The 27073-nt window shown below is 47.1% G+C and overlaps 1 protein-coding gene and 1 pseudogene across 2 annotated transcripts in view; one reads left to right on the top strand and one right to left on the bottom strand.

Annotated features, from left to right (window-relative positions):
• On the top strand, positions 1-25250 carry LOC309601684 (proline-serine-threonine phosphatase-interacting protein 2-like; the record flags this gene model as incomplete). Its single annotated transcript, XM_082334852.1, is given in 15 exon segments — positions 1-33; positions 6134-6234; positions 8420-8497; positions 10124-10128; positions 10131-10267; positions 10975-11037; positions 11502-11600; positions 12032-12077; positions 12459-12538; positions 15432-15530; positions 16042-16098; positions 16100-16139; positions 16454-16535; positions 17851-17885; positions 25201-25250. Coding segments are annotated over 15 exon segments (1005 nt in total).
• LOC309601921 (HAUS augmin-like complex subunit 1) overlaps positions 1-27073 on the bottom strand; it is a 303238-nt pseudogene that overhangs the window by 30509 nt on the left and 245656 nt on the right. The window lies entirely within an intron of this gene.

A 27073-nucleotide genomic window follows, 5' to 3' on the forward strand; every position in this document is an offset into this window, starting at 1 on the left:
ATGTGCGAAGTGCGGTTCAGGGACCACTTCTGGGTGAGTGGGGGCACAGTGAACCGGGGTAGGACCCAGCCGGAGATGGGGGGGGTCACAGCTGGAGGCGGGGGATCACAGCTGAGTCGGGAGGGATCACCCCTCTCTGGTCAGAGTTGGCTCCAAAGCTGCCTTCGTGGTCCTTGGGGTGCCTTTGCTGAAGGCTCTGAGCATCCCCCAGCAGGCGCTGCCCATCCACGCGTGTCCTGAGAGCTGTGGCTTTGCAACCTGCCCTGTGCAGCCAAAATACACCCCAGTGAGCTGCTGCTGCATTGTTGGAGGAAGTCAGTGCCAGGCTGAGGGTTTGATAATATTAATTGGTCACCAGTGAACTACTTGGAGGCACCATGGCCAAAAAGGGTCTTTTGATGTTGAGCTAATCCTGGACTAGGAGCGAGTCTCTCGGTGTGCTGCTGCTGGCTGCTGAGAAAAAGCCATGGTTTGGGGAAAGCTGCAATTTATTCTTTTGAGTCTGAACTGTGCTTTTGGGAATGGAGAAGTGCTGAATAGCCACTTATGTGCTGCAGAGCATTGGCACTGTGGCTGCTCAGTTCCTCTTGGTGCATGGGCCCTCACTCTAGGTACCGGCAACCAGGAAATAAATTACAAAATTTTGGCTTTCGGGGCTGAAAATCCCCATCTGTGAATGGCAATGCTCAGGGTTTCCCATACAATGCCTGGGAAGCAGCTCCCATCTTGCAGGACAGGGCAAAGGTGCGTGGGCCCCAGGAGGAGCGGGCGCCGGGTTTGGGGCTGCTGTGTGTTGTGGAATAAGAAGGGTAAATGCAGAGCACCAGGCTCGCCCAGCATCATTAGCATGTTATCTGGCATAACGCTGTCAAATCTGTAAATCCCATATAGGTATCAAGCACGGCTTGGAAAATAAAGCCAGCTTTGCATCTGGCAGCTGTCTCTCAGCTATTTGTTGCCCAAGAAATTTCCACAGTGCTCCCTTTGCTTTGCAAATGTGCAGGAGAGGAGGGATGTGAGGGTGGTGGCAGCATCCCCCAGGCTGGGGGGAATAACTGTGATGCCAGGAGAGCTGAGTAGACATGGTTTGTCATGCTTCAGTTGCACGTTGGATTGAAGAAGAGGTCCTCACCGCAGGACTGGCTTCGGCTAGCTCTGGCTGGTTTGTTCCTCTCCCACTGTGGCGTGGTGCTTTTTGAAGGAGGATCCTGGAGGAGGGGGCTCGGTGGGAGAAAATACTGGGGCAGGAGCTGCCCCAAGCCCCAAAGGTGAGGAGGAGCCGGGACATTGCATGGGTTGCTCATGCCTGCCTGGTCCCTTTTATAGCAAACAGGTCTATTTACTGAATAATCCTCTTGCTGAGCCTAAAACTATTGGTGTTGCCAGGGTTTTTGCTTGGCTTTTTCCTTTCTGAAGCCTGTGTGCTTCAACTCCACCCTGACCGACATGCCTGGGGCAGGCAGCTGGGGCGGAGGTTGGATGGGAGCGTGATGGACGTGACTCAGTGGAGAGATCGAGGCCCCGCTGCGGTTGTTTGGCCCATGGAAAAAGCAGGTACCACCCCAAGCAGTCTCCACGCCATGTACCGGTGACTGTGCATCAGCTGCGAGGGCTGGGGAGGGAGGGGCAGAACGAGAGATGGCCATAAAAAAACAAATTTAGATGAGGTGCGGAGGGCTGCTCATCCAGCTTTGGTTTGCTGTTAAGTGCTGTGAAAGAGCGCAAACTTCCTCCTGCAATTTTTCCTCTTAAATTACTTCACTTAAGCCAAAAAGGGAAGGAGAACTCTTCTTTGCCGAAGCAAGTGATTTCACAGTGGTCAGGACAGCCCGATGGGAAAGAGGAGATTTTGGGAGGGCTCCAGGGGAGGGATGCTCCAATTGATGGGACAAAGTCTAAAAAATAACCAAACACCCAAAAGCTGAACTGGTTTTGGTACTGTAGCTTCCAGCTTTGAAATGTGGCGGGTTCTGAACGGCAACTGCCGAATTTCTTTGTGGGGATAAGCTGCAGCCCCCCCTGCTCTGCTGGGGCAGTGGCGCTGTGCCTCAAGCCTCATCTGGGAACTGATTTAGCTTTAAACCCTGGCAGTTCTGGTTTCTTCGGTGGGGTGCATGTGTCTGTCTTTTCCTGCACTGGAACCTGGTCCCTGCCAAAGTTCATGGCGTGATGCTCATGATGCGCTGTGTCAGGAAAGCACATTGCAAGTTTGCTCTCTGCATTTGAGTTTGCTCATGTTCTTAGGTCTCAGCACAAGATGATAAATTCCCTTAAATAAAGGGGTTTGCTCTTTTGCATCCTACCACAGCTCCTGCTCGCCCAGGGGCTCAAGTCTAGAGATGCCTGAAGCTGCATGTGAGGGCCAGCGTTTCCCTGAATGCTCCTTCCCACAGCCTGTGCCGCCTGCAGCTGCCTGCAAAAGAGCTGTGCAAAAATAAAAATATGCCAAAGATCATGTTTGTTTCCTCTTGCCCTGCCTGTAGCAATTGCTGCAAGTTGAGCAAATGTGGGGTTTTGTTTTCATTTGTTTTTGCAACCTGCTGTTCTTCTTTCACTCTACAAGGTCTCTTCTTTCACTTTAATCATTTTCTTGGTATGTGCTTGGTTCTCTCCAAGCCTGCTCTTGCAGAGTATTTCGAGGAACCCAACAGCAAAGCTTTGGGTCTCATCATTCGGTCCTTGTAGGCACCTGTAAAACTTTGTGGGGAAAAACAGAAATGATGATAATGCTAAAACACACTTTATGTCTGATCTATTGGCTAACAGCTTGCAACTTGGAGAGTGGATTCTCAGTCATTTTGCTTTTAATGAGACCAAAGTAATAGCTCTGCTCTCTGCAGTATGTTCCAGGGTGCATTAAAAAGAAGCATTTGGTAAAACATTAAAACAATACACAAATGATGCTAAAGACTGAGAACTGCTGACTCTCACTGAGGTTGGTCTGGTCAAGCAATTTTTTAAAATAAGACTTAGGTATCTAAATCTTTGAGGCACTCTCAAATATTTATTTGTCACGCCAAGAAAAAGTGATGCTGCTAAAACAATCCGTGGCTCAGGCAAGTCATCTGCAGTAAAAGCTGTACTGGCATATTTAATTTTCTAACAAAGCACGTGGTAAAGTATCTGAAAACACTTATTTACCCTCCAACGCATAGGAAAGAGCTATTGCATCTCTTTTTGCAATGGCAGAAATGAAGCATGGGGGAAAGGAAATGCTTTGCCCCTCGCTGCAGAGCAAGGGAGTGCCGGTGTCTGCAAAGGAACCCGCTGCCATGGGTTATGGATGGTATTTTGTCAGGGCTGTGACTGGCTGTATTTCTTCTTCATTGCCATGATTTTTTTTTAGCCTCATGAGGCTGGCTGGGGATAAACTCCTTTTTTCTGTGTCCCTGCTGTCGGGGGATGGGGGGGCTGCCAGCCCTGGGGTCCTGCTTGTCCTTCTCTAAACGGGGACTGGCTTGGAGGAGTTTATCAGCAGCATTATGAAATCCTCGGGTCGTCGTTTGAAAGGAACAAGGTGAGGTTTGTGGGAAGAATTAATTGCATTGAGGTGGGATGGTCCATTGCTTTCTGCGTCTCTGGGATGAGCAGGGTAGATGTGTTGGCATAGCAGGGAGGAAACTTCAAATGGAAAATTATTAATCAAAAAGCTGCTTTTTGCAGGATGCCATTCTCAGATGGGTGAATTTGCAGTGAGTCCTCTTCCTCTCTGCGATGAGTTTTGTCTGTCCTGTTGTACCCACATGGTTATGGGATGGGGAGGAACTGCAGCCTCTTGCAGCATCTCCTGCTCTCCTCATCCTGCTCCCTGCAGGCACCAGCACAAGCATTTTTCTTGGTCTCAGCAACCTCTGCAGGACCCTGAGTGATTTTGAGGCTGTACTGACTGCGAGGAGGAATAGCATAGCCATTTATTGTTGCACGGTGTTTCCAACTACTAAAATAGACATCCAGCTTCTGCTGTGTTTCTCTGAGCAGATAAGGCTGAGGAGAGATACTAAGAGCTCTGCATAAATAAAGATCTTTCAAGTGATGGTCCGTGAGCAGTGCAGTGCCCCAAACCTTTCATTTTTGGGAAGGTTGGGACAGACTGCTTGAGGGTAGGAAGGCTCTACAGAGGGATCTGGACAGGCTGGATCAATGGGCTGAGGCCAATTGTACGAGGTTCAACAAGGCTAAGTGCTGGGTCCTGCACTTGGGTCACAACAACCCCATGCAATGCTACGGGCTTGGGGAAGAGTGGCTGGAGAGCTGCCCCGCGGAAAAGGACCTGGGGGTGTTGGTTGATTTCCTTTTTCACAGACCCAATTAGCAAAGATGTGATGCAAACTGAGAACTTGTTGTGGGTTTATCAGTAATAAGCACTTTTTGGAGGGATGTTTGTGCTTTGTAAAGAAACAGAAACTGTTTTGATTTCTGCTTAGGTCCTGCTCCACAGTCCTCTCTTCCCATGCATGCCATAGACAGAGCAAAGCTGATCTGGGATACCTGGGGATTTCCTGCAGGTCCCACTCCACCAGATCTCTGCTTCACTTCTTGCTTTCTGGCCACTGACATTCAAGTCCTTAACTCTTTAGGGAAGTCCACATAATTAAATCCTTCATTTATCACAAATACCAGCCCTGTTCCTCCTCATTTCTTGCACCGGGTACAAACTCCCGAGAAATCCCCCCTTCTGCTGCCCACACTTTCATGCCAGTTCTCTGCATACTCTCATCCTGGCTTCAAACCACTTCCTGAATCTCTCTGTCCTGACATTATTCCTCTTTGAGCTTCTTAAGAACTGTTTGTGGCTTTTGCTTCCTTTCCCCGAGTTTCATATCTGCTCCTACCATTGCTTCCTTTCTGCAGCCTCCTTCCCTATATTTTTTTCTCCCATACGTGCTGTTCTATGCAACACCGACTGGTCCTCTTTGCAGAAGACAACAGGTAGCACCTTCTGCTCAGCTCCCTGCATCTGCTTCAGGCTTCTTCCAGAGAAGGGGAGCTCATGGTCAGAGCATCTCTTTGTATTATCATAGCACTTAGGAGCCCTGCTTTCTTTGCCCAGGTCTCCATGGTGGTAAATCCTCAACAGTCATAGGGCAAAAATCCATTTTTTGTCCTAAGGTACTTCCAGGCATTGGTATGAGGAAAGAATGGGGCAGAGTTAGTCAACCTTCATCCTAGCCCACCTACATCATTGCTGCATGTATCTTTCTTTTATTTTTTTAATAAGCATCAGTACAATATATGTTTTTAAGAAGTAATTTGAAGGAAAGAACTGATCCTTCAGAAGTCTATGGGAAGTGTGAGTGGCACTACGGTGCTGAGAGCCCTGGGTTGGAAGATGGGACTTGGCCCTGTGGGTGGTGGAGGAAGGACCTCTCCATGGCTGTGATGTTTTGTGGGGAGTGAAGAAGCTAGTCCTGTGTGATGTGTTGGAGGGCATACAGCAGTGGTGGGGGAGGACCTGGTACTTAGGGAAATGATCTTTGCAGTGGTGTTTTGATTTGATGTGAGTGGAACAGGGTTGCTTTTCGCAAGGCCAAATAGAAGGCTGTTGCAGCAGCAGTCATTGGGTGCATCCGTACATTTCTGTGGAGGCAGCGAGGGAAGTCCATAGCTGAGCAATCCCATGCAGAAAGGTCTGCTAAATTCACCTTCAGCCCAGATGTAGGCTCCTACAGCCAGACGTGAGGGTGATGCCCAGAATATGGCAAGTCAGCACTAACCAAGATCCATCTCCATGTCTGCAGAAACTGGGAGGAGCAGTAGTAAGACAGGCTGTATCTAGAGACTTGGAGGGTTTTCATTGTTTGATTTCATTAAGTTAGAGCTGACAGCTAAGCTCCTAGGAGGAGATGCCATGTGCCGTGGGGCCAGCTGTGCTTAGGCTAGGGGGGAGCAATAGGATGTGGTAGGACTGAGCTCTTCTGTTTTCTGAAAGTCATGGAAGTGCCTTGTCCCAAATTGTCACCATTGTTTTAATTCTGGAGCCTCTCCCACGCCTAAAAGAAAAAGATATTATTTCATAAAGAAGCACTTGCACGCTTGCTCCCAGCTGAGCCATCACTTGTGCAAATGCCGCTGGAGGTGGCAGTGGCCGTGGACTGCACTGACGGGGATGTGACTCCTGTTCTTGTGTTCTCAGAGTACGGATCTGACAAGCACAGTTGGCTACGACAGCATCATTCAACATCTGAATGATGGCAGGAAGAATTGCAAAGAGTTTGAAGACTTTTTGAAGGAAAGGTATGGAGCTGCCTCTGAAAATGGGTTGGGTTGAACCTGGGAAGTGAGGCGGTGGCACTACTTCCACTCCTTGTATTCCCAGTTTGGTTTCTGTCATGTTTAAGTGTCTGCTATGTTAAAATACCTTTGATTTTTGACTGATGAGGAACTTGTTTTCTTATGCTGTCCTTTCCTTGCATGGCTGATGCTGTGGTATGAAGTCCATGCCCAGGAATACTCAGCTGCAAGGTAGCGATGGTGCCCAGGGCTTGATGCTCACATTTTGAACTGTCTGTTAAAAAGAAAGAGGAATCAGGAGCAGTTTAATAATTCAGTCTTACATGTTGCCAGACATCTGTACTGATGTGTTTGCAGCTGTTGGTGGCCTGCCCAGGCCACACGCTCTCCCATGAAGTTCACCTTGCAGTTCAGCTTGCAGAAGATCAGGTGAAGACCTTGGCATAGGAGAGGCACAGCTTTGTCCCGAATTTGTCTTTGTACATTATGGACAGCCCACAGATTTTGTTAAAAAGAAGTAGTAGCATTAGATAGTGTGTTTATTAATCAGAGGATATGACCTAAGTAGAGGTTTTTTTGTATTTTGACTTTATGCTTCACCTGGTTAGCAACAGCTAAATATGAAGAGCGTCGTAAAACAACCATGAATTAATGTAATTTTGGTATTGAGAACTGGAGAAAACAGACCTCTGAATACAAGACTTGGTACAAAACAGCCTGGAATAAATGTAACGGGGATGAAGAGGAGGAGAACCTGCAGTTAAAAGTGTCTAATGCACCTACATCTGTCTAGGCTGTAATCCCATGTTCCAGGAAAATTTGAGCTTGCCAGCTGCCTAAGGAACCATCCACTGAGCCCTGAGAACCGTGTCCCACTCATCTGTGACAACGGAGAGAGTGCAAAAAACCTCCTCCACACCCTGTGCCCTGTTCCTCTTTGCTGTTGAAGGAGGTGTAGGTTCCCGCCAACATGTCTAGCCAGGAGGAAAGGCTGGACCTGGACTTGCTACTGGCACCCCTCTCTGAACATGGCCCAGTTCTCCATGTACAGCATGGCTGTTACATGGTCCCAGCCATGGAGAACATGCCTGTTGGATTTGATGCTTTGTCTCAAAAGGAAGTTCATGGGAATATTGTTAGACAGAGGAAAAAAATCAATTTATAATCTTTATTTTTTCTATTTCCCTACAAGCTTTTGGAGTTTTTAAAGAGTTAAGTTAGGTGAACCCCACTGCCAAACTCTAGAAATCAACAACATAGGCATCTGCATCTGCATTAGAGATACGGGCATTTTAGGAAGCTATTTATTTTATCCAGTAGACCTTCTAATGCAAGCCTCTAGCAGTACCTATTTCTCTCCACTGACTGCAGACAGCTAGGGCAGCTTGCCCAGATGGAGATATCTACATTTGACCAAGCAAGTCCAGCCCTGGTTGTCTGTACAGATTTCAAAGCAACTGCAGAAAGCTGGTTGTTCTTAGACTGCAACACATAGACTTTCTTTCCCCCCACGCCTTTCTTCCCAGAGGGGAGGACAATGTGATCTCTCAAAGGTGTTATTTATGTTACCTCACAATATGTGGCCTCTTCTTCAGGTGTTCTCCCTAAGGACCAGAGGCAGGCAGGAGAGAGTACCTATTGCCTCATTTTAAAAAGTCCTGAAGGGCTGAAATGGCCCAGCTGAGCATTGGGGTGCATGTATGGTGGCTGAGTGGTCTTTGAGGTGCCTACTCCCTTCTGTCACATTTGGTTTAAAACAGCTTCAAAATTACTTTGTGTGGATGGACCAACAGACGCTGATGGCTGAGATACAGAAAACGTGTGATTGCACAAGCCTTGTTCCCATAGGAAACTGAGCTAAAAAATACTCAGGTGACTCACCTGGCTGCATCTAGCCACCAGCTGCACTGGCTGCTTCGTCCTCTATCTCCTGCGGAGGTGGTCTTTGCACCCATCGGCCATGGGGAGATGGGGAGAGCAATGCATCAGGACCACAGACACAGCAAAACAAAGTGTTTTCATAGTGGGTAACTGCAAACAACAGTCTTCCTTCAGCCAATTGTCCACAGTTAGTTTACAGCAGGTCAGAAGACAGGGAGGGTGTCAAGAGCAGGTCTTGGCCTCTGCTGCAAATAAGTACCAGTTTCTGAAATGAGAACTTCCTCTCGTTTCTTTCTTTTCTCAACAGGGCAATTATAGAAGAAAAATATGTCAAAGAGCTCATTAACTTGTCAAAGAAGCAGCCCTGTGGGCAGACAGAGCTGAAGTAAGTTCACAGTCCTGTGTGTGTTTTGCTTTTATGGGTGTCCTTACTTGGAGCAACGAAGGAGGAGGAGAAGGAAGGAGGCTGTGAGAGACAAAACAGTGTTGAAATGTGATTGAGATGCTACCAGAAGATGATCTGAAATCGGTCTTGTGAATGAACAGTGCACAGTTGGGTTGGCCTTTGCCAATAAACAAGTTGGACTCCATCAAGTTCCCACCAGCTGTAGACTAACCAAAGCATCATAGATGCTCAGGCGAGATGTGGGCTGGCAGTTCAGCAGAGGGCTGAGGATCATGAGACCTTGGGTCTACTCCTGACTGTTTTTGTGGCCAGAGGGAAGTACAGGTACTTCCTTGACTCAAACCATGAAAATCTTCAAAGCCCAGAGTGTTACCACCCCACAGGGGTGCTGTGGCTGCTACAGTTGGCTCCATGAGTGGGTCTCCATTTCCTCAGTGACTCTTGGCACCTTCTGCTTCCTGCTTTGTTTCTGTACTTTATACATGCCTGGTCTGATATTCTCTGATCATTTATTTACAGTTTTATATTGAGGTGTCACATAAAATGTTTCTGAAATCTTTATTGTACAATATTAATAGGGAGAAAAGTTCCCTGCATTTCCAACCACTGGCCAATGCACCATGTAGAAGGTGTTCATATGTCCCAAATGATACTTTTAGGAGGTTGCCTGAAACATTTGTCATGAAAGTCAGGATTTTTAATAGCATCCAATGTTCAGAAAGTTGTAAAGTTGATCTCAAACCAAGCGAGCTGTGTTATACTCACCGAGAGGGAAAAAGCCAGAGGTGTAAAGAGGGTAAATAAACCTCAGAGGTCGTGTTTGCATTGTACATCAGAAGATGTGCATGGGAAGCTCAGCTGGAGTTTGTTGGACTGGCTCGCCTTGCCCTCTTCACATGCATACGCAGTAATCAGAGCATTTAAAAGATGATGCTTTGGACACCTTATATTGTCCCTTCATTGCCACGTGTCACAGCCCGCCTGTACCCTGAGGGCTAGTGCTCTGCTATCCTGTGCCGAGTCCACCCTCCACCCCAGCCAGGTTTGTCTGCTGCCCTGTACCTTGGCGGACCTCCCTAACAAGGCTCTGCTGTCGCAGCAGCTGACTATTAATAATTGCGGGTTTGAAACAGCTCTGGGGGTTGAATCGTGAGCTACAGTTTGGCTTAGCTCCCTTGATAAGCTTGCTGGGGTGGTGTTTCACGGTATGGCTGCTCACCTTCAGCAAGATGAGCCTGAGATTTTTTTTAGCATTAGTTTTTCTGTGCCCCAAGTTGGTTGTCTGCTAGCCTGGAGCAATGCTTCCTTCAGACAGCTGCTTCAGGGTGCGATGTGTTGAAACGTGCCTGAATTCATCTGGATGAGGGGGAGATGTGACTGTGCTTGTTTGAATAACTTCTCTTGATATGAGTTTTCTTAAACTGAAGGGCAGGCTCCAGCAGGACTGATCCTGAATAGCTCCTTACATAGGCAGGCGCTCCTTGGAGGCAGCTTCAAAAGTGCTGCTGCTTTTACGTGTTTCCGCAAGGGGATGTATGATGTGGGATCTCTGGGTCAGTTTGATGTCAGCTACAACAGTTGACTTGAGCAACGCAGTCTTTTTAGGAACATATATATATATTTAATTTTTTTTTTTTAGAGATAGACAATGATGTGGGGCAAGGTCACATCCAGCTGGCACAAACCCTTCGGGAGGAAGCAAAGAAAATGGAGGACTTCAGGGAAACGCAAAAACTGCATCAGAAAAAGGTCAGGCACCACGGGAGCATGCGCCTTTGCTGCAGGGTGTTGATCCTGCCCCAGCGATGGGCTGCTCCTGGCTGGTGTCTCCTACCGTGCCCCAGCCCCCTCCATGCCCCCGGTGCCTGCCGCTGCCAGGAAGTCTTGAGCTCCTTCCTATGTGTTGCAACCGTGTTGGTGAACTGTGCAGCAGCCTCCGACTTCCTTCTTCTCACCGCCACGTCTTCTCCTTTGGGTGCCTTTTGGGGCCAGCTATAGCAGGGGCTCAGCTCCAGGGACGCCAGCCTCAACCAGGAATGTTTTTAAAACATATATATAGTGTTATATGATCTCCATAGGGTCTGCTAAAATTGTCAAGCCTTTTAACTTCTTCTGGCTTGAGATTCCTTTGTCTGGAAAATGAGGGAAAACTGCTACAACCAGGGGTTGGTTTGGACCTAGCAGAGGGGAGCGGGCTTCCCAATTTTGCCAGACCCTATGGAGATGATACAGTACTATATATTGCTAGGATTTCATTTGTAGAGCTCCTTTGCATACACAAGCGGAGGCTTAGATAGAAGCATAAAAGATGGGTTTTGTGAAGATGCTTTGGGTGGACAAAGGTCCTTAAACCCATCTCAATCTGGTCCATGCCTCTTCCTTTCCTAAGTCATGTAGTCCATCCTGGAGCTTCGATGGTCAATGACGTGCTGACTCCAGGTCTGTTGTCTTCACAGATAGAGATGATAATGGAGGCAATTCACAAAAACAGGAATTTGCAGTACAAGAAGACCATGGAGGTAAAGCAAACATGCTGCTGTTTCTTGCCATATGGGTTAACGCTGCTAACATGCACATGCACAGTGCTGGGGCAGACTTAAATGCGAGGGTCTTCCTCCTCTGCTGCAACTCTCAACGTTGTGTCTGCACAAGTGGTATGCAGGGTGTGCTCAGAAAAACTGAAGAGTACGCCAGGGACATGGCCAGTGGTAGCCTTGCAGGGTTGGATACGAGTGATTTAGATGTCATGGACTCGATTGCCATGAGCTTTTCATCCCAAACAAAGAGCAACTTGTCTTGTGAGGTTGGTTTTGCCCAAGCAGCAGGGCATCTGAGACCTTGCATGCCATCCTCTGCTCTGCTGGCAGCCTGTGTCCACCTCTTCACTCGTAGGCTGTGCTTTCCTCCAAAGCCTCCCACGTGAGCTGTATTTGCATCTCATTGCTTGCTGACATGCTCCTGCCCCGTTTGGTGGCTCTCCTAGGCCAAGAGGCTCTACGAGCAGCGCTGCAGGGATAAGGAAGAGGCGGAACAGGCTGTGCACCACAACGCAAACCTGGTGACGCAGAAGCAGCAGGAGAAGGTACGAAGAGGTGGGTCGCCGTGGGGCAGGGGGAGAAAGGGGTGTCTCTCCTTGCAGCTCTCCTGCCCCGTGGCTCTTCTCCCAGCTCTGGGTTTTGGGGTGAGACGGGTCACCATTTGTGGCAATTAAACACGGACTCCGCATATGAGTTTAGACGAGGACACTTTATTTTACAATCTATCCCTTTTATAATATGATCTAGTGTCCACGAGTCTCTTCAGCTTTGCTTATTGGTTCTTCATCATCCTTATTTTTCTGCCTCTAAGTTTCACAAACTTGTTTGTAACAAGCCTCAAGGGCACAGCTGCATCTCGTCAAAGTAAAACACAATCTCATTTATTCCCACAGATGGGAAGGCTGGTGATGTTCCCCAGTTGGGCTGCAGTGCCAGGGCTCTCCTCTACCTTTCTTCTCTCTCCCATTTTTGGCAGCTGCTCCTGAAGCTTGCTCAGATGAAATCGGCTCTGGAGGACTCTGGTGAGCATGGAAATGCAGTGTTTGGAGGGCGAGGGGAGCAGGGGGGTTATGAAGCCATAGCATGGCTCTTGGGCAAGCTCTGGCTCTTGGGTCAGGCATGGCTTCTCAGGAACACATGCCCAAGATACTGGAGGTAGGCACCTGCCCTGGAGAGGCCTGCATGGCCCCACCAAGGCTGCTCCCACCATTTCCCTGCGGCAGGACCCTCCGCCTTGCTGTGTGGCTCTGCATCCCCTTGCAGTGCCCACCCACAGCCGAGCTCACGCATTACTGCTGCTTTCTCCCTGATGTCCCAGTCATTTCAGGCTTCCCATATTACCTTCAAGCGAAGGGGTTTTTTTAATTAATGTTAATCAGATGACAATGTGATTTCTCTCGCAGACAGGAGTTACCAGCAGAGCGTTACCACACTGGAGAAGATCCAGGAAGAATGGCAGAAAGAGCACATCAAAGCTTGCGAGGTAAATGCCCCAAAATGCCTTCACGTGGCAGTGTGGTCCTCTGGATGTCCACCCCTCGATGCAGGGGTCAGGGACGGCGCAGATTTCATAGAATCATAGAATACCAGGTTGGAAGGGACCTCAAGGATCATCTGGTCCAACCTTTCTAGCACAGTCTAGACGAGATGGCCCAGCACCCTGTCCAGCTGAGTCTTAAATGTGTCCAGCTTAGCGGAGTCAACCACTTCCCTGGGGAGATTATTCCAATGGTTGACTGTTCTCATTGTGAAAAATTTCCCTCTCGTGTCCAATCGGAATCTCCCTGGGAGTAACTTGTACCCATTACCCCTTGTCCTCACCATGTGACTCCTTGTAAAAAGGGAGTCTCCATCTTCTTTGTAGCTCCCCTTTAAGTACTGGTACATGGTGATGAGATCACCTCTAAGCCTCCTTTTCTCAAGGCTGAACAAGCCCAGCTCTCTCAGCCTATCCTCATATGGCAGGCTTCCCAGACCCTTGATCATCTTGGTGGCCCTTCTCTGGACCCCCTCCAGCCTGTCCACATCTTTTTTGTATAACGGGGACCAGAGCTAGACACAGTATTCCAGGTGTGGCCTGACAAGCGCTGAGTAGAGAGGGGTAATGACTTCTTTATCTCTGCTGGTGATGCCCTTGTTGATGCAACCCAGCATCCTATTGGCCTTCTTGGCCACAGCAGCACACTGTTCACTCATATTGAGCTTCCTGTCCACCAGGACCCCCAGGTCCCTTTCCACGGAGCTGCTCTCCAGCCAGGTGGATCCCAGTCTGAGCTGCACTCCTGCATTATGTTTTCCCAGGTGCAAGGCCTTACACTTGTCTTCTTGTTAAACTTCATAAGGTTCCTGTTAGCCCACTCTTCCAGCCTATCCAGATCTTCCTGCAGGGTGGCTCTCCCTTCCAGAGTGTCTGCTTCCCCACTCAGTTTGGTGTCACCTGCAAACTTCATCAGGCTACACTTGATCCCATTATCCAGGTCACTTATGAAGATATTGAATAGCGTTGGGCCCAATATCAATCCCTGGGGGACCCCACTTGTGATGGGTTGCCATTTTGCAAAAGAGCTATTTACCACCACCCTTTGGGTACGGCCTGTCAGCCAATTCCTCACCCACCGCACAGACTACTTGTCCAGGCCATAACGCATCAGTTTCTCCAGGAGGAGGCCGTGGGGAACCGTATCGAAAGCCTTGGAGAAGTCCAAGTAGACAATGTCGACCGCTCACCCCCTGTCAACCGAGCAGGTCACTTTATCATAGAAGGCCACCAGATTTCTCAGGCACGATCTGCCCTTGGTGAAGCCATGTTGGCTTTTCCCAAGCACATGCTTCATTTGACTCGTGATGACCCCCAGGAGGATCCGTTCCATGACTTTCCCGGGGATTTGCCTTCTCTGTATTCCCCTGGCAGTGAAGCAGCAGGATGTGTTGCAGCTAACCCTGTGTGTGTCTCACGCTTGGCTTCTGGGTCTCACTACTTCAAGTTTTCCACTATTTTTTAATTTTTATTTTTTCTTCCACCACCTTTAAAAATTGACAGAGTCAAAGTAGTGACATTTTTGCCCATTACCTGCTTTCATGTTTGGTGTGGCTATCGTCTTGAACAGCTGTGGTCACCTCTGCATACTCGGCGACTCAAGGCCAATATGTCCTACAGCTGCAACAACACCTAGCAGACTGTCTGAAACTCTGAAAGACTTTAAATGACTTTGCAACAGAGGCTGGTGGCAGGCTGGGGATGCAAGCTGGGTGAAGCCATCTCTACGTGAACGCTGTGTGCCAGGAGCCCTTCACCTTGTGTCTCACAGACCACGCAGTAGCGTGGGAACCCCTTCCGAGTGGTTGTATCAGCCTAAAGTAGACTGTCTCATAGTGAAGTGGTCTAGCAAGCGTGTGCTAGGTAAGTCCAGAGCTGGTGGCGAGAGGACTGTGCACCTGCTCTGCTGCTGACCTGTGTCTTGCAGCCGCCTGTGATCTGTGACGAGAGATGGACAGGGACTGTAGAGACTGAAGTGTTATCCCAGGTTTTCTGCAAGCTTGCCTTCCCATTCCCAGCTGTGCCGATCCCTTCCCAAGCTACTTCTCATCAGGCCTCTATTTTACTTTTTCCGTTTGAAATGGAATTTGCTGTCTGTTATGTGTGGCGTGCATCAGTGTCTCAGTGCTGGTGTGCTTTTGATGTCTGGGGTCTCTGGAAGCCTCTCTGATGGTAGGGCATGGAAAGCAGTAGTTTCACTTCCACAGAGAGATCACGTGGAGGTTTTCCCCTCAGTGTGTTGCAAAGGTCATAACTCATAACAAGTGCATATGTACACTTGGGATGAAAGGTTATCTTTCTTGGAAATGTATAAAGGCACATGAAATTGAGATATACTAGACAGCAGATTTCAAAAGACTTGGGTTTAAATCTGCTTGGAAAAGGACTGGGCAGGAAAGAGGGAGAAGAGCAGCCAGTCAATGCACCTCTATTTTCATACATCCCCAGTGCTTTTTTATTGCTCCATACCTGTGGGAGGGAAATAAGCTGGGACCACAGAACCATGGGGTGCCTAGGGAACATGCACTGCCTTTAGAAGCTGGCTTGGTCTCCCCAGAGGGAGCGGTGTGCTGGGTGACCTCTTCCACATCAGTCCTGCAGACCTTCCCGAGCTTAACACTCATCTTTGAAATACCTGGTTGCGTAGAGGGATGATTTCTCCTCTGGACGAGCTGGAGGACTTGTGGTTTCCATGTTTCCTGCGGGAGACCACCACCACTTGCGCCTCACTGAGGACAGTCATCTTTGTAGTGGCACTTGGGGATGAGAAACATTCAGGATAAAAGAGATTTGCTCTCGTTTTAAAGATGTTAGGGCCATTTTGTCTGTGTCGTTACAGTTCTTTGAGACTCAGGAGTGCGAGCGGATCAACTACTTCTGCAACACCCTCTGGCTTCATGTCAACCAGCTCTCCCAGGACTGCGTCCAGAATGATGAGGTACGTCAAATGAAAATCCTCATTTTTCTGTTTGGAAAGCAAAGCCCAGTTTGCTTTCCTGTGCACTGAGCTGTATCATGTCCAAGTTGGGCTGTGGCCCTTGATTGGCCACCAGACACCAGCATGAGTGTGCAGGCAGAAGGTTTTGGCCAGAGCTCTTGTGGATGAGGTTGCCTCTGGGATTCCCACGTTTTTTGAGGGTGGTGAAACACTGGAACAGGTTACCCAGAGAGGTTGTAGATGCCCCATCCCTGGAAACATTCAAGGTCAGGTTGGAGGGGGCTCTGAGCAACCTGATCTAGTTGAAGATGTCCCTGCTCATTGCAGGGGGGTTGGACTAGATGACATTTAAAGGTCCCTTCCAACCCAAACCATTCTATGATTCTATGATTCTGTGATTCCCCTACCATTGAAGCTTGTTTCCTGGTTTTCACCCCAATAAATGATTGGAAAAAAACCCTCTTGTTTTTTGACCTAATGTATAGAAATGCTTTTTATTTCCCTTTTGCAGAAATATGAGGAAATCCGCAAGAGTTTAGAAATGTGCAGCATTGAGAAGGATATTGATTTTTTTTGTAAATTTATGCAAAACTGGAAGTTTGGCTCCAGGTAAGCTCAGTACAATCTCATGAAGTAGTGCTGACTTCCTTGTACTTCTCATGGAGCTGCTACTTTGATCAGCATCAGTTTGGATGCAAAAAACATTGATTTTGCAGCATCCCTCCTTTCATTCACTGGCATGCAGCACTAGTCTCTGCCACTTATCACCAGCCCCTGAAGATCATCTCCCCTTTCTGTAACTTTTAATTTCCTGATCAGGCATTTTCCCAGAGAGAGGAAAGACTTAGCAGCTGAATGTTGGTGTTGACAAGTAGTTTATGCTTATAAAAGGTCTGTACTTTACTGTTGTTAACTTTTCCTAGCTCCTGTTGTTTATGAAAACTACTATAATGCACAGAGAAATGCAACTCCTGTGAGAAGTCCGGCTCCTGTACCTATATCGAGGTAAGGGACATAACATGTAGAATTGCAATTGCTATTGCAAATTACACTCTCCCCCCAAAAAAAGCATATTTTGTTGCTTTCAGTCTTTTGGAGGCTTGACTTGTGAGTATTAGAGGAAAATATTTCCAGTGCTATGTAGTCCATCACTCTCCACAGCAGGAGTTATCATAGAATCATAGAATGTCCTGAGTTGGAAGGGACCCACAAGGATCATCGAGTCCAACTCCTGTCCCTGCATAGGACAACCCTAAAATTCACACCATATGTCTGAGGGCATTGTCCAAATGCTTCTTAAATGTTGTCAGGCTTGGCGCCATGACTACCTCCCGGGGGAGCCTGTTCCAGTGATCCACCACCCTTTGGGTCAAGAACCTTTTCCTAATGTCCAAACTAAACCTCCCCTGGCATATCTTCCTGCCGTGCCCTCAGGTCCTAAGTTATGCCAATGTGCTGCCTATTATAAGTTCTTCAAGGACCCCCTCAAGCCCAGTCAGAGGTTTTTGCTCCCCCTTTTGGGGTCATTTCTCCCTTCTCATGGGTGGGAATATTATTCTGAAAGTGCTTGTGGTGAGGGTGTGCTCATTTTTTCTTGTGTCAAGCCTCTTCCAGAAGGCCTTTGCATTGAGGTGAGCAGCTGTGGTACTCGGACAGCAGAAAAGCAAGGCAGTTTCATGTCTTGCTCTCTCTGGGAACAATCTGAGCTCCCTTTTAGAGCAGCCTTTGATACCAAAATGAAACCTTCTGGGCTTCCCTGCATGGTTCTCCATGTGGTCTGTCTATCTGAGGAGAGATGGATCAGTTAAAAGCATGTGTGGGTAGAGGGAGGAACAGCAGAGCCAAATTCACTCTCTGGGACAGAAGCTGGGCAGGGAGGACAGGGTGAAGGATGCTTCTGCCAGGGGAAAGATGAGGATTCAGGGCCAAAGACTCTTGCTAAAGATGAGTGTGCCACTTTGGCTGTCACGTCAGGAGAGGAGTCATGGCCAATTATGGCTTACTGATGTCTCACTCTGGGCAAAGGCATGTAAAAAGGCATGCCCTGAGGCCCACTTGTGAATGTTTCCTCAACTTAGTGCTTTTTGGTTACTTCTTCCTCTCGCCCACTGTATCAGCTTCAATTCCTGTGTTTGCCATGCAGGCTGTCGTTGGTGAGCCCACCAAAACATGCCTTGGTACCAGGTCTCCATAAAGCCCAGGCTGGCCAAACCTCTTGCCCTCCCACCAGCTCTGGGAGGGCAGTTGGGGAGCGCAGAACCAGGGCACCGGGAGTCCCGTAGCCATGCAGTTCCTCAGCTCTGTGTTTCCTTCTGTGCAGGAGGGGACCTCTACCCACCCCGACCAGCGCGCCAGGTGAGTTACCTCCCTTATGGGGTTTCTGGCCCCACAGAGGAACTCTCTGCTCTTGCTCCTCCCCATCAGAACATGAGCTTTAGCTCTCTAAAGGGATTGCTTTAGGTGAAGCTCCTGCTGTAAGTTTGGTCCCTACTGAAAGATGCTGGGAAATTGGGCGCTGACTTTGGAGGCAAGGTTTCACCCAGGAGAAGTTCTGATCAAAGCCCTGTGTGTAGGCATTTCTGAAGCTTAAGGATGTCTAAGCTTGGGATCCCACCTGTCTCTGCAGTTTGGGCCCTTCTCTGCTTCAGCAGCACAAGCTGTATCATTCCCAGTGCCACTTTAGTGATGGGATACTGCTGACGCGGAAGTCACAGACACAGCACACAATCAATATGATCAAGCAAAATGTCGGTTTATTACATACACAGCTTAGTTAATATAGTTTCTTGCCTTCCTAATCATGCATAAACTTATCGCTAATTGGTTAACTATGTTTGGCAATATGCTGTTCATGCGCTACTAGCAATATTCTGATTCGTTCATAACAATAGTTCACACGCACCGCCCGCTTCTCCCATATCTTGTTTTCAACATTGCAAGCCAATAGTTTCTTCCTCTTAATCTGCTTGTTTCATGTCTTCCAAACCGCAGTCGACCTTCGCAGCATCCTTGAATTCCTCTTGCGTTAAATGCAGATTAAGTCCACATAGTCTGAGTCTGGGTTGCTCACTACATGTCCTTGGCTTTTCAGATATCCCACAAATCCCCCTTTTTGTTTTTGAGCAATCCAGACTCCATTCATCATACGCTCCACGGCTTTCATGCAATATTTAAAAACACATCTTAATATAAGTATAGTTAATAATAATAATCCCAATAATAATATAAACCCATGGATAATTAGATCTTTTCCCCAACCTGAAATGCCTAACCCAGCTAACCATGAATTAAAACCTAAAGAGCTAGTCTTTCTACAATTGTTTTATCTGCTGTCCAGAAATCTAAATCTGACTTACAATCCTTTGAATATTTTTCAATACTTCTTCAAGATCTGTGGGTTTGTTTTTTAATATTCAAAATCATTGACGTCGTTAGCTATATCTCTGCATGCATGCCTGATGGTGGAGGAGTTACAAACATACTCCCACCCTTTACCGCCAGTCGGAGTCCCCACTAAACATGTCATAAATGGGTTGCCTGCATTTGCTGCCGCTAAACAGATTGAATCTTGCCCTGTTTTATTAGCTAGAGTTACCCAAACATTTGTACGTGGTTGTACTGAAATCCATGAGTGACCACTACCAATGATGGAGAGGAATGACGTGAGAAAACCTATCATGGTAACTCCTGTTGTGGTCCCGACTCTTCTCTCCATGGTTTCACCCAGCGGCTAGGCACCCACCTCGGACCTTCGTCTGTCAAAACACAAACATATCCTCGACCTGTCATCTTAATTTCTGCAGGACCCTTCCATTCTCCAGTTTTTAAGTCACGATATCGTACTTTTACCGATACTGAATCGATCTTCTGTATTCCCGATTGAAATGACATATGGTGTATAACAATTGGAGGAGATTCACGGTCCCCTGTTAACCATAAATAATTTAAAACGTAAATCGCTTTTGCAAGACGTTCAGCAGGGGCTATTTCTCCCCCCTTTTGTTTTTGCAACAGCGATTTTAACGTAGCATGTGCGCGTTCTACGATCGCCTGTCCTGTAGGAGAGTGTGGTATGCCTGTGATTCTGCGAATGCCCCACAAGTGGCAGAAATGTTCGAATGTTTTAGAGATATATGCAGGACCATTATCTGTTTTTATCTCTTGAGGAATCCCCAAAGCAGCGATGGCTGCACACATATGTTTTACAACATGTTTGGCTGTTTCCCCTGTTTGAGCAGTGGCCCAGATTGCATGCGAATAAGTATCAATGCTAACGTGTACATATTTTTGCCGTCCAAACTCTGTGATGTGGGTGACATCCATTTGCCATAACTGTAGGGCTCCCAGACCTCGAGGGTTGACCCCAAGACCTAAACCGAATCCTGATTTTTGGCAGGCAGGACAGGATTGGACGATGCCTTGGGCATCTGATAGTTTTAAATCAAATTGTTTCGCCAATACTTTTGCAGATTGATGTAAAAATTCATGAGATAAACGGGCCTGCTCAAACAGGTTAATATTTTGATTTTTCCAGATGGTAGCAACCAACTTGTCGGCTATGTTGTTTCCAATCGACAAGCCTTGATCAAATTGATGGCTACGAATATGTGTCACAAAATAGTGTTTAGTGCGTTGATTCAATAAAAATAAAAGTTGCATTAATAACATATATAAGGTGTTATTCTTCAGTGATTTGATCATAGCGCGTTCTAGGCGCTGTACCGTTCCTACTACGTAGAGCGAATCTGAAATTACATTTAGAGGTTTGTCGGGCCAGCGTTGAAAGGCCCATAACACCGCTCTCAGCTCGAGGGTTTGTAAAGAGTCGGTGGTATGACCTGTAAGAAGTTGATGATTCCATTGATTATTGTCATACCAAGCAATAGCAGCTCGTTTCGATTTTCTACCAGCATCAGTAAATACTGTAAGCCCTTCAACTGGTACTTCTGATCTATAAGGGATGTCTTCAAAGTCCTGATTTTGTAAAAGCGGCAGAATTTTCGTGGAAGGATAGTTATTGGTTACAGTACCTGGATATTCGGCTAAAGTGATTTGAAACATTTCTGATGTTGCTAAAAGCCAATCTAAATAATTCTGTGCTATAGGTACAAACAGGGTTTCAGGTTCTTGTCCTGTCAGATCACAAATCCTTCTTCTGCCTTTGATGATCATATTAGCTAATAGTTCAATCCGTGTACAGATGGTATTTTTTGGCTGATAGGATAAAAATACCCACTCTAAAATGTTGATGCGTGGGCTATCTATTTGGATTATCAGTCCTATTAAGTGTTTTCGGTTGGGTGATGAGTTAACAATTAAAAATTGCAAAGGCAAATCACTAATTTTTCTTTGTACAACTGTTGTCAAAACCTTTTTTATAATGTGATCCAATGCCTGCTCTTGTTCCTTCGTCAGGCTTCGTCATTCATCGGCTCTGGTTGAGGTTCCCAACAGAGGCATCAAGGGAGCTAGATCATCATTAGTTATTCCACTAACTGACCTTACCCACTGTAAATCTCCCATTAGTTTTTGAACATCTGAGAGCGTCTTAATGTCTGTTTTGAGTATGATCTTCTGTGGTCTGACTGTGCTCCCAGTAATTGTCCATCCTAAATATTGCCATGGATTTTGTCGTTGTACCTTTTCTGGAGCAATTTTAAGACCTTTCGGTTCTAAGGTTTCTATTAACCTTTGTAAAGTTCCTTCCACATCCATTTTTTCTCCAGCAATTAAGATATCATCCATATAGTGAAAAACTAGTAAAAATGGATGTTTCATTCGGAATGGTTGTAAGGCCCATGCTACAAAATTTTGACACAGAGTAGGTGAGTTTTTCATTCCTTGAGATAGTACCACCCAATGGTATCTTTTTGCCGGTTCCTGTTTATTGATTGATGGTACTGTAAATGCAAATTTTTCTGCATCTTCAGGATGCAAAGGAATAGTAAAAAAACAATCCTTCAAATCAATGATGAGTAAGTCCCAATTTTCTGGGATCATCACAGGGGAGGGTAATCCTGGCTGTAATGCCCCCATATTTTGCATTACAGCATTCACCGCTCGTAAATCATGCAACAATCGCCATTTTCCAGATTTTTTTGGGATGGTAAAAACGGGTGTGTTCCAAGGGCTTGTGGAAGGCACAATGTGACCTGCTTCTAACTGTTCTTTAACTAAATTTTGTAAAATATGCAGCCTCTCCTGTTTCAGCGGCCACTGGTCTACCCACACTGGCGTTGTCGTAGTCCAGGTGAGTTTTAAGATGGGCTACTCAACCATGGCCGCTCCTAAAAATGCTGGGTTACAAGTTTGGCTCCCATTTGGGATAATATTTCCCTACCTATAAGAGCTACAGGCAAGTGCATTACATATGGCCTTGTGGTAACAGTGGCACCGTCTTCAAAATTGAATGCTATCAGTAATTTGCTAATCATCGTGCATTGTGCCCCCCCGACTCCCACAACACTGGTAGCTGCAGGTACCAGTGGCCAATTACGAGGCCATTTTGTGATAGGGACAATAGTTACATCTGCCCCCGTGTCAATTAACATTGACAGTACTAAAGATTGTCCATTAGGATGTCTTAATGTTACCCTTTCTTCAGGTTTTCCCTTGGCAATATCTATTGCTAATAACACATTTGGTACTCCTGTGGATCCAAAACCTCCATGCCCACGTACAATTGAATGCGCTTTAGGGACACACGCATGAAATGGTATTAATTGAGCTATTTTAGACTGTGCTGGTATTGTAAGTGGTGGCGTTAAGGTATATACCATAATCTTTATGGTTCCGCAGAAATCCGCATCGATGAGTCCTGGTACTATAAATATACCTTTTCGTGATATTGAAGAACGGCCTATGAGCAATGCACTCAACCCATGCCCTAGAGGTCCTTGTTGACCTGAATCAATTAATTTAACCTCAGACGTTGTTAAGGTTACGTCTACTGCTGTTGCCAGGTCCACTCCGGCGCTACTGGCTGTGGCGGCTGCGCAGCGGTCCAAGCACCCTGCACTTGTGTCTTCACGCATGGGTGTGGCGCGCTCCGTGCCGTGTTTCCCGAGTTTCGACATTCTTGGGTGTCGTGATTATCTTTTTTACAATTCGTACACCATTTTTCTTTCCAACCCTCAGTATTAATTGGACTCCTACATTCTTTTTTAAAATGGCCTAGTTTTCCACAATTAAAGCACTTCTTGTCCTTTTTTCCCCCTTGCTTTTTTGATACCAACGGCTTCACTGCTGCACCTACAGCTGCGGCCATAACTGTAGCCTTTTCTTGTTCTAACATTCGCTCAGCAGCCTCTAGCAACTGTCCTGTGCTGGATCCTCTTGGCAACACACTGAGTGCTCTTTTTGTTTTTTCATTAGCGTTATCAAAAGCAAGCATATCTAAGAACTTTACTTTCATTCCCTCATCCATATCTGGATGAGCCATAATTGCAGCGTGCAAACGATCAATAAACTTGCCGTACAATTCAGTGGGTCCCTGCCTTACAGTGGTAAAAGCAGGTCTAATTTTCTCATCATGCACGTTAATAAGAGCTTTATAAGCTAACTCCTGACTCAACTGCAATGCCTCGGTAGCAAACTGCGCTTGCCAATCAGGTCGCGTATAAGGCCCTGCGCCCATTAACATTTGAGCCTGGATTCCGAATAACGGATCGCCTTGTTGTCGAGGTATTGAAGCTGCCCTATCACAGGCAGTTTGCCAATGTTGGAAAAATTGTAATTGTTGCGATGGTGGTAATAGCATCTGGACAATCATTCTAGAATCATAAGGAGTTAATAACTGTGCTGAAAAAATGTGCTGTAATATAGATTGAGTATATGGTGATTTTAAACCATATTGAGTAACAGCGCTTTTCGCTTCTTTCAATATTTTCCAGTCCAGTGCTTCCCATACACCTCTCCCGTTATTATCAACTACAACAGGAAAAGCCATGGGTAAAACCTGTCCCTCTACCATGGCATCTCGGATAACACCTTTCCATCGCATTGACGGATCCCCAACTCCTCCCACCAACATCCCTTGCCCGAATATCCCCCCCCCCCCCGATGGTTGTTGTGGTGGCAAAGACGGAAAAGCACCAGTTTCCACCGGTGTCCTAGTTGGAGCAAAAACGTTGGGTGCTGACCGTCCTGGGTATAATGCGGACAGTGACATTGGTGGGTTTTCTGGCGGGGCCGCCAATCGCGCTTCTGAAGTCTCTAGTCTTTTTATCAATTCCTGTAATTCAGCTTTCTCCTCTAGAACACCATTGTTTTCCTCCTCCTCTTCGCCACCTGGTGGCAAAGGAGGGTAAAGTGAGGTGGTCGCCACCGGTGAGGGAGGTCGATTTGGTGGATCGGCCTCATCATAACTCGGAGGGCGGTCCGACTGTGGTACATCGGGCGATGGTGGAGTAGCCTCCGCAGCGTTTTTTTCTGGTGACTGCACTTCGGTGGCGGTGGGAGCTGCAGTTGCAGTCCCTGCTAGGATCCGGACCCCTCCTGCAACGCGGGCCGGGGTCGCTGCAGGGATTGTCGGACCCGAAAACAACATACTGGTTGCAGAGGTGAGCCCGTCACCTGGAGTCAAAGCCGCAAATGCCGATGCAGCGACTTGCCGCTCCTCCCCGATGCTTTTTAAAGTTTCATTAATCAGTCTCCACACAGTGGGGAATTTGCTCGTCTCTTTGGATCCTTTACTTATTTCTTCCCACAGTTCTGCCCCTATTTTCTCCCATGTCATAGCATCAAAGGCAACTCCAACCGTGGGGATCAAATCCTTTCCTTTTGCCCAGAGCAATAACGCTTTCAGAGTAGACGAGTCACAACTTATACCTCTCGTTGAGAGGATATGTTGGAGGAGCTTAACCACCGCTGACTCTTCTTTTGTCATGGTAGCCCCCATCTCCTCCCCGGCCGCTCACCTGATCAGGGTGAGATTCCACCTTTCGCGCTAGCGTCTCCCGAGTGCCGGGGCAGCACTCACCTTCGGCCGGCTTCCGCCCCCTCCGTTCTCGGTTTCGTCAGAAAATCCAACTCCGATCTGAGGGTCCCTGTTCGGGCGCCACCTGCTGACGCGGAAGTCACGGACACAGCACACGATCAATATGATCAAGCAGAATGTCCGTTTATTACATACACAGCTTAGTTAATATAGTTTCTTGCCTTCCTAATCATGCATAAACTTATCGCTAATTGGTTAACTATGTTTGGCAATATGCTGTTCATGCGCTACTAGCGATATTCTGATTCGTTCATAACAATAGTTCACACGCACCGCCCGCTTCTCCCATATCTTGTTTTCAACATTGCAAGCCAATAGTTTCTTCCTCTTAATCTGCTTGTTTCATGTCTTCCAAACCGCAGTCGACCTTCGCAGCATCCTTGAATTCCTCTTGCGTTAAATGCAGATTAAGTCCACATAGTCTGAGTCTGGGTTGCTCACTACATGTCCTTGGTTTTTCAGATATCCCACAGGATACTGCAGCAGGACTCGGTAAAATGAGATCCTGCTTTGGCTCTTGGGCAAATCAAGTCATCTCTTGGAGTCTCATTCCCCCCTACCTCCCATACCTTTAACACAGGTGGCCAGTGCATGGTGTTTCTGTCCTGCGTAAAGTCTTGTAATGAGCACTTCTCATGAGCAGATCTAATTTTTTTGTGCTCTGTGTTTCAGGTGAGCCTGATTACACCACAGTTGATGGCTACAGCTTGATACATCGCTAATAGCTACAGTAAGTACTCACATTTGATGAAGAAATGATTTAATATGAGATGCAGCTACACAGAGGAGGGACAGTGGAGAAAGAAAGGCCACCGGTTAAGGGATGACATTTTGAAGTGACCAACTGGGAGTGATGATCATGTCAGCCCTCCCATCGCTTGTCTGAACTGGAGCTGTGGTTTAGATGCTGTTGATCCTGTTCTGTAGGTTCTCCAGGCAGAAGACACTGTTGGTCTGGCCAGTGTGGCAGAGGTGGTGTTTCCAGTTATTCCCAGCCACACAGAGCTGAAGTGCTTCTCCGTTTTAAGAAAGTATTTGAGGACTCTGATAATTATTTGTACATTCAGAAAGTGCCTACTAAAAATCTGTGCCTTTGATCAGCAAACTCCTTGGATGGATATCCCATCTTCACACTCAGGGGAAGAAAAGGAATATAAGCAATGGACCTGGACACAGGGCGATCTTCTGTGTCGGAAGAAGTTTTTGATTTGAAGTTCTTCTAAAGTGAATCCCCTAAAGGGAATCCCTGAACTTGGACTCCTTCTGGCTGTGCACCACTGGAAACAAACCACTGGCCTGGAGCCATGAAACTCATTTCCTGACCAGTTCTCCTCAAAGTTCATGCCCTTTGTGTTACCATATATATGATTATGGCTTTGATTCAGAAGCTCACACACCTCAGGGCTGCTGGTCTCTCTGAAGTCCCCGTGTGCGGTGTTGCTTAACAGCTCCTCAGTGCCTTATGCCACTGGACATGGGGACCAGCACACAATTTAGCTGTCTAAACCTGGTGCAAACCTGGTGCCAGGTGACTAACTTCGGAGCAACAGGAGTTGCTAGTTGTATGATGTTCTTCAAGTTGAATCTGTATGACTTCAGTGTGTGCCTAAGCCCACCAGTCCCCGGGGCTTTTACTGTATTTCCTTGTGCGGAGAAGATTACAGTGAGCTTTAACATCTGTCCTGCTGCATTATAATGAACTGTGCAAAGTGCACATGTCAAGGAATCAGTTGTCCTATTTTATTTCTGAAAGATCAAGTGTACAAACATTTTTCTGAAAGAGCCTGCTGTAGTCTTAGTTCTTTAAATACATATTTTAAAAATAAGTTTTGAGACTTGTGTGCTGGGTATGTTTTTGGTTTGTTTTTTTTAAAAAGTTATCACGTTCACTTTCTGTTGGGGCTGGGGCTGGGGCTGGTACACCTTCAAAGCACCCTAGGATGTTTGGGTGGTGTGAGTTGCCTCTCCTGGAAGGAAGCCTATAAGAGCATATCCTTGCTCAGCCTTTATTTCAGTACTGGCTCAGTACCAAGACAGTTGTGGGAGAGAACACACCAAGGAAGGCTGGCATGAGAACAAGTACTTGTGATTAGCCATGAACTGTAGATCACGTAGGGCTGTTTCCCCTGGAAGAGTATCTACTCTACAATACATTGCATGGTTTCTTTATTGGGATTTTTCAGCTGACTGAGCACAATAGATGGTGTTAGGCTTTTCCGGATGTAGAGGTCCCCAGTGAAGCTGAAATTTGGCTTGTACACTCACTAAATGCAGAGAAGTAATTCCAAAATGGGGGTGCTGGTTCTGAATACATCAACTGTTTGAATAGACCTGAAGCCAAGCAAACCCTGGGTTGGAAGAGGAGTGCCCAGACATGGAGCTACTGGGAAGCAAGTCTGTGTGCCCATGAGAGCTGAAATGGCTTTTCATCTTCAGCATCTTCCCTTGCCTGGTTGTCTTCCAAGTGGTGCAGAAGACTTTGGCCTCCTCCCAGGCCCCTGTGGAGGAGCCTAGCCTCCTCCTGGGCCCCTACAGTGAGGCTGGG

Source organism: Platalea leucorodia (genome assembly GCF_965183815.1).
Source record: "Platalea leucorodia genome assembly, chromosome: W".
Classification (NCBI taxonomy): domain Eukaryota; kingdom Metazoa; phylum Chordata; class Aves; order Pelecaniformes; family Threskiornithidae; genus Platalea; species Platalea leucorodia.